Source organism: Triticum urartu, chromosome 1 (genome assembly GCF_003073215.2).
Source record: "Triticum urartu cultivar G1812 chromosome 1, Tu2.1, whole genome shotgun sequence".
NCBI lineage: Eukaryota > Viridiplantae > Streptophyta > Magnoliopsida > Poales > Poaceae > Triticum > Triticum urartu.
In genome coordinates, this window is record NC_053022.1 from 110,676,582 (window position 1) to 110,684,397 (window position 7,816).

General features: G+C 44.2%; 1 protein-coding gene across 2 annotated transcripts; it reads left to right on the top strand.

Annotated features, from left to right (window-relative positions):
- The first annotated feature begins 848 nt into the window (after positions 1-848).
- LOC125550931 lies at positions 849-5,286 on the top strand. 2 transcript variants are annotated; one of them, XM_048714063.1, is made up of 12 exons: positions 850-1,104; positions 1,528-1,576; positions 2,328-2,480; positions 2,730-2,863; positions 2,931-3,000; positions 3,216-3,306; positions 3,393-3,462; positions 3,592-3,687; positions 4,056-4,155; positions 4,253-4,339; positions 4,535-4,611; positions 4,909-5,286. In XM_048714063.1, the coding sequence occupies exons 1-12, from the start codon at positions 916-918 to the stop codon at positions 5,050-5,052; spliced, it is 1,260 nt and encodes a 419-aa protein (XP_048570020.1). In that variant the 5' UTR covers positions 850-915; the 3' UTR covers positions 5,053-5,286. The 2 variants fall into 2 exon arrangements, with proteins under 2 accessions (XP_048570030.1, XP_048570020.1); XM_048714073.1 differs by lacking the exon at positions 3,592-3,687 and having other exon boundaries at positions 849-1,104.
- The last annotated feature ends 2,530 nt before the right edge of the window (positions 5,287-7,816 follow it).

A 7,816-nucleotide genomic window follows, 5' to 3' on the forward strand; every position in this document is an offset into this window, starting at 1 on the left:
CTACTAGAAAATAAACTAAATCATGGCCACTAACTCACCACTTTGTGGTAGGCAACCAAGCAATGAAATGTTGTTAGACGTGTCGCTCGCCATTGGCCGTGAGTAGTGTAAAGAGAAGGGACGGAAGGCAATCGATAGGTTAGAGGTAGAGGAGAAGATGAAAAGAAAAGAAAAACATGGATTCCAATATTGATGAGACACAGTCAAACGAAAAAGAAACACAAGTACATAACACAAAATATCTTCTATGGGACATGATCTTTTTTTTGCGGGAAGTGATCCTAATTACTGTCTATGAGGAGGGATCGATGTAATAACTCCATCTTATAGCCGGCGATAAGCTCTTTCTTTTAGTTCACACCAGAAGAATGAAATAACCGTTTATTAGATGTAGGCATTGGTGGTGGTGAAGTCATTTAATCACTTATATCCACAGAGGAGAAGTCGATGAAACTAAGTATATGAATTGTTCCTTTAATTTACTACAGGTTCGTGCCATATTCTGAGAGATGGAGACTCGATGTGCTTTTAAAATCTGTTTGATGTTGGCTTGACCATGAGATTAATCAATAATACTCTATCCGTCTGAAAAAACTTGTCCCTCAAATAAATGTATCTAACATAAATTGTTTTTTTTTTCGTTGATAACCCAATAGCTTTGTATTCGACTCAAAAATTCAAGTTTGTAATCAACGAAAGAAACAAAGAGCATTTTTCCCCCAAGGGAAGAGCAGTAAGAGAGCCAAGAGAAAAACAGACAGTATCTTGCAGTACTCTTGCCAGGTTTCTCGGCATCTAGAACAGATCGTGGCCGTTGATCTCATGATGAACGGGTCCAGGTAATCCAGTCGTTCGCTCAAGGCCCAATGGCGAAGCAGGGGAAGCAGATATCATTCCGCCACCGCGCCTGAAGCTATGGCCGTGGCGCCGTTTCCGCCGCCGCCTCTCCTCGCCTCGCACGCCGCCGTCCGAGCCGCAGCCTCACGCGTCGTCGCATCCCGGCCTATCCGCGTCGCCGGCGAAGACTGCCACCACAACCCGCCGCAGGTCGCGGCCCTCCGGCGCGGCGACTGGGTGAAGCTCATCTGCGGCGCCAGCTTCGAGGTACGGCATACTGGAACCCCGTCGCAAAATGCCTCCTGGTTCCTTCACTGCACTCTCCCGCCGGAGCTGCGACGTTGTGTTATTGCTTATTTAGTCCCCGTTGGCTGAGGGTTGCCTCGTAATTAAGTGAGCTCATTATACTTTAGAGGAAGGGGCTGCCCATGATGATAGATTGATGGTTTTGGTTACAGGGAGGAGAAGTGTTTTTCTATTAGCAGTATTACATAGAAATCCTAGTTAATTTAACCTGTGCAGTTCAGCTCGTGGATGTTGTTCATGTCTTCCTGTGGCTCTGGAACACTAATCTTTTAGTCCGAAGTACAGTGGAACTAGTGGTGGCGACTGGCGACGATGTAATTGATATGTTAATTACCAAACCTTTGGGGCCGGGAGTAGTTCACAAACATTATCTGTGCCTTGTAGGATGCTGCCGATGTCCGGAATCTCTCCCTTGTCTACACGCTGGCTGGAGGTATACATATTTAATTGAAAAATAATAATTCCGGGTGCAAGTTTACCATTTCGTACCAACAGCGGAATAATACTTTTAGCAACTGATGAAATATTTACATAGTGAATAAAGAACTGTTAACTGAATTACCTGGAATTCGACATTTTCTGATCAGACGTTAACGTAAATCAAATCATTAGTGAACCCAGAGACAAGCTAGTATTTCTTATAAACAATAATGCGCGTGACCGAGATAACAGAGTCATGCAATTCCATGAAGGTTCTATACATTCTTGCATTCAGCCACACATTAACTCATTTTAATTTTCCTCTTATTTGAAATGATGGGTACTTACAGTCTGTTGATTACTAAGTGAAATGTATAGGGCTTAGAACTTTGTGTTACTACAGCGATAATCTGTACATATGCATATTGCAAAGTTCATATTCATGGAGGGACTTCTGTAAGTGTGAGGGTTTTAATAGGCTTGGAAGTTATCTAATGGATAGTTCAGCCAAGTAGTTCACATCTCGATTAGAGAGTTCGACCCCGCAGGGGGACAAATTCAGGTATTTCTCACGTTTCAAAAAAAAAGGTTCACATCTCGATTAAATGGAATGTGCCACAGAAAGCATTTTACAGAATACCTTAAAGTTCTTCTTGGAAAATTGTTATATTACCGAAAAATTGTTATATTTGCTTATTTGGCATGATTTCATCAATGTACGAGGGTTTATACATAGAAGTCATGGCTCAGTTTTGTGCATGCAGTGGATTGCATTGATTGTGCAGCAGATGCATCTGTAGTCAGTGCGGTGAATGAAGGTATTGATGTAGCAGCCTCAATTGTACCAGAAGTTCAAAGGCCTTGGGTGATGGTTAGCGTTAATGATGATTGCAGAGATCTTCATTTCCGCAAAGCTGGTAAACAAAATAACGTAATCTTTATTATAATTTAATTTGCAAATGTGCTACTTCAAAATGATTGTCTTCTTTGACATTTATATTTAACTATGGTTATTTGAATTTGTAAATTACTTTACCACTGTACCTCTAATATATGTACCCAGTTTCCTGCTTTCACTAGCAGGACTGGCGCATGTCTGTTTAACTGAAGGATTTTGTAACTGCTGAAAAAAATGTCTGAAGCCATGAACTCCTCTCTGTCCATAGGATTTGATCCTGAAGATTGCCCACCGAATTGCTCAAAGCCATGTGAGAAAGTTTGTCCTGCTGATGCAATATCACTAAAGAGGGTCATGGTTGGAGAACATGCTCAGTCCGATCCAATATGTGATAAACTTGAGGTATCCATTGGTTTGGTTACTTTTTATGCTTTTGTTTTATCTCTCCATGATCTCATGTCTCGTGCAGGGTGGTGTCATTATGGAACGATGCTATGGCTGCGGTAGATGCTTATCAGTTTGCCCTTATGACAGAATAAGTGAGCACTGTGTTTTGGGTTCTTTCATTTGTTTTTATTTCAGCCATCAGGATGGTTTACATGATCTATTAAATTGAGCTGTATCTTTTTTTCCAGATAACCTTCTTTACATTCATATGTAATCTCAGCATGTATTTATGGTAACCTTATCATTCCTGTACCTTTGTCTTTGTGTATCTTATTAAAGCTACCAACTTTGGTTTAAATCATTTCAGGTGCTATGTCCTATGTACGAGATCCTGCCACGACAGCTGAACTGTTGAAAAGGAGTGATGTTGATGCAATAGAAATACATACCACTGGAAAGTGGGTTTCCTGTTCCTTGGTGTATCTTTCGTTGCTTTTTCTCTGTCATGTAGCACAGTTGTTACAATACTTTTCCTTTATTGTAGGGGAATTGGTATGTTTAGTACGCTCTGGAACAGCTTGGGTGAGTCAATCAATAATGTGAAGTTGGTCGCAGTAAGCCTCACACTCTATCTGCATGTGTGCTAGTTCTGATGCTAAGAAGTGCCACCATGTTCCTTTTTTTCATATTAAAAATCCCCCCCTGTTACTCGTATAACAAATAAGGAAGTTCATACATTTCAGGTAAGCCTGCCTAATGCTGGTGCATCAACAATTGATTTCATGAATGCAACATACACGATAATGCAGTCTAATCTGGAAGGGTATAATCTTTGGCAGGTTGTTCTCAAGAGAAAAAATTCCTAATTGCATCTTTCACATTGCTCGTATTTTTTTCAGATTGCTTTGTTCATGAACTTAATTAATAATTTTGGTATTTTCTAGGTTATGTTTTTATTTAAACTGGTAAACTGATAGCCATAAATATGTACTCCCTTTGTACTAAATCAGCGACAACTAATATGGAACGGAGTAGTTCTTTTATCTTAATTTATATATATGTAGCCATATTTTCTGTAAATTCTGTCCAATTCTCTTAATGTGATAGGAACTCCGCCGTGCATATGGTATACGCTACTGCTGATCCTCTAAGCATATCCATGCTTTTACTTTGGGCTTATTTCAGTTACTTTGATTTATGTGAGTAGTTAGATGGTCGTCCTATGAGTGGTGACATCGGTCGAGGTGCAACAAGGGAAACTGTTTCTTTTGCTGTTGATCTGACTTCAGTACAAGATAGGCCTCTTGGTAAACACATTCATTCTTAGTAATAATATTGAGTAATATCTGTGGGAATATTATTGTTCAAATTTTCTAAGTCTTTGCTGTTACTATGGTCTGGAAGGCTTTTATCAGCTGGCTGGTGGCACCAACTTATACACTGTAGATTGCTTAAAGAAAGCTGGTCTTTTCATGGCTAGGACTTTACCTGGTATTTTTTTCCCCTTATGTTCAATTCTTATCTCACAGAATACTTATGAAATTTGTGCTCACTTGGTATATGACAGTGTTCAGTAGCTGAATTATATAAAGCAACGTAAACATAGAATTTACTTTGATTCACAAATGTTTTGCTGTCCTGGGAAAACATTCCTTCTGAAAAAACTATTTCATTTTGTAAATTCAGGGACAAGAACTACTGAAAAGGTTGGTTCCCAGGAAGCTCTAATAGGAGGAATAGCTTATGGTGGCTATGCTCGCAAGGTTCGAGCTTGAACTCATCATTCCGCATCAACTCCTTTTTACATGGAAGAATTATAATGAAATCTTCAGAAATACCTTGTCATCGTGATTTTCAAGTGATGCTTTCTTCTATAATCTGATTATTCTGTTCCTATTTACCGTGCTTTGCGATCAATAGGGTAGTAAACTGAACCCAATTCCCGAAAAAAGAATGACAAAGAAGAAGAAAAGCATGGCAAGCATCGTGTTGTGTGCATGTATTTTTTTTCCTGCTTCATCATCTTCTCAGTCACTCACATTTCTTTCTGCTAATTGCAGATTGTTGGAAGAGTTCTGCGCAAAATACCATCAGAACTTGGGCGCGTACGCATCGAGGATCATCCAGGATATCTCCTAGAGGCATTGCAGGAAGCCTTGTCCTTAGTAGGCCCTGTGAAGGGTTATTCAGCTCTGGAAACATGAGTAAAAATGTCATCGCTGTGCTCTTTCCCGATCAACAGGGGTGCTGCTGCGTGGTTCGAATAGATCTTTCATAGCTGCATCCTGTTCTTTCAAGGAGTATGCCACCGATGTAGCGTCTATGGAAGCAGCCGCGGTTCTCGAGGGGCTGTGTCTTGGGGAAGAGGTAGGTATCTCAACCCTGTCTGTAGAATATGATTCACAAGAAATTGTCCAAGCTATTCTGGATCCATCAAATTACGGTGCTTCGGGGGCTGTAGTGACAGATGGCTGCCGGCAGATTATGACTCTTCGGCAGGGCAACCATAGAGCATTGTGACCGGGAAAGCAATGGCGCAAGTGCACGCGCTAGCTTGAGCAAATTACACAAGGAAATCCTCGGATTTGTGGCGAGAGAAACCTCCTGATTCTTATTCCTTAACTTGTAGATATGCTCATCGTTTAGTAAAGGTTGCCAAAGTTCAAAAAAAAACATCGGTCATTCTATACCTGGTCATCAACGCCCTGTGTAGGATTATATACTACGCTGCCATGCAGCTTGGTCATCAACACCAGACCCCAGCCACTTCCGGCACATTCGTGCCATGGACCGTCGATTGAACGCGCCCTCCACTTTGCTGCGTCGCCATCGCCACAGCTTGTCCGGTCGCGGATGTCGGCTCCGGTCACGTGCGTCAGACGCGGATCAACTGGAGCCCGCTCTCTCTTCGCCGGTATGCCTTGACCGGAGGCGACGCTGACAGATGATGGAAAGATGTTGGACATCATCCACGCCGGAGATGGCGTCGAGGACAAACAAGTGAATGATTCTCAAACAGAGCTATATACCGAGCAGCCGGGCACGTACACTCAGGGCGTGTCTGGTTGCCGTTGTAAACAGTTCCTGCATCACATGCACTTCTCCATCCAATCTGGTTGAGCAAAAACAGGCCCTAATACGCTATATGCAACTTGATTGGTTGCCTGCATCCCTAGTCTCTGCATTAGGTAATACGCAAGTGCACTTTGTTTGATTGGTTGTATTGGCCCTACCGGCACATGAACACGGCGTTTGGTTGCATACGGCGTACATATTGTGCTTACTTTATACCCTAGTTGGTGAGCTTACCCACAATGATCACACCTAGCACACCAACGCCACAACACAGCAATGGCGCCGCTAAGGTCTCTCAGCTTGGACACTTGGATCCATCGACTTCTCCACTTTCTCAGGTGGTTGTACACCTGGGTGGCAGACATCTCTTGCCCACAGAACTCGAACACCTGCTTCGCAACGGTGTTCAAGTGCACCTCCTTGAAGCCCTTGTCAGTCCTAACTCCACTAGAGATGAGCTCACACATCTTGTTCAGCACGAACGTGGACATGAACGGCTGCCACTTCATGTTGTTCGACCTACTATCCTTCTTTGCCTTTGCTGCTGCTAGCTTGAGTGCAGCGGCAGCAGCAGCAGCAGTAGTTGACTCAACGAGCACTACTGGCACATAGAGGGAATCAGACTCGAACACCTCTGAATCAGGTGCCATCTGGGCCATAGGCTGCGAGTCCTTGACAAACGATGGAGCAAACTGGCTGTCGGACACGACAAGGGCCTGACTAAGATCTTGCATCTGCGTGGTCATGTCCTACAATCGTAGCACGCATTGACAGTGAGCATAGCACACAACATACCGGACAATCTATGAAAGCAGGAGCATACATGTACATGGTTCATCACTCTCATAGCAAGCACATGTTTCATCACTATCATACTAAGCATACATGTACATGGTTCATCACTATCATAGCAAGCACATGTTTCATCACTATCACACTAAGCATACATGTACATGGTTCATCACTATCATAGCAAGCACGTCACCACCAATAGCTACAAATCACAGATATGAGCATGATTCAACACAAGCACAAGGTTCAAATTCAAACTCTACTACTAATCTAGCCTACCACATGCTTGAACATCTAGCCCTACCAGAAATTGTAACCGCATCATAGCAACCAACCATATCAGCTCACATATCAGACCACTAATCAATCATGCATCTAGATCAAACCCTAGCTGCAGCTCAGATCTAGCTAGAAGGAACAGAGAGAAAGGGGGATTGAACTCCTAGAGGCCATGGCTGCAGCTTGAGGACGAGGGGGACGGTGGTGGAAGATGAACGCCGGCCAGTGAAGGAGCTCCGACGCCGTGGACAACCGGCCGATGAAGATGCGCCGCTTACCTGCTCGTCGGTGCCGATGCACGTCAGCGGGAAAGCGCGAACGGAGGAAGAATGGTGGCGGGAGTTGGGGCGGTGAGGGAGGGGCTAAATAGGGGGTGGAGCGGCGGGAGGTGAGCTGAAATCCTCCCGCCGATTTTTCGGCGACGCGGGCGAGCTCGCGCCATCTCCCCTGCTCGCATGAGGGAAGAAGCGCGTCGCCCTCCCCTGCCTCGCCCTGGCCAGGCTCGCGAGCTACTGCCGATTCGTGTGTTGCCCCTGGGCCAGGCCTGGACGTGCTTTAAGCTTCGTGCGATGCGGGCCGCACAATGAATGCAGGAAACCAAACGGGCCAAATTCTTCCCGCCCGGGCCAGGCTGGGCCTCATGCGGGCAACCAAACACATCCCCAGTAGTCGGATCGGGCCTTGATCCGGACGATTGGCTGCCAGTGCCGACCCAAAGAAGAAGTGGTGGGGGAGAAAGTTTCAATTTTAGGAAGGACGAATTGTTGTGTGATGTTTGGTTGGCCACCGGCGTTGATCCGTTTCAAGGCACGGAGCAAAGAT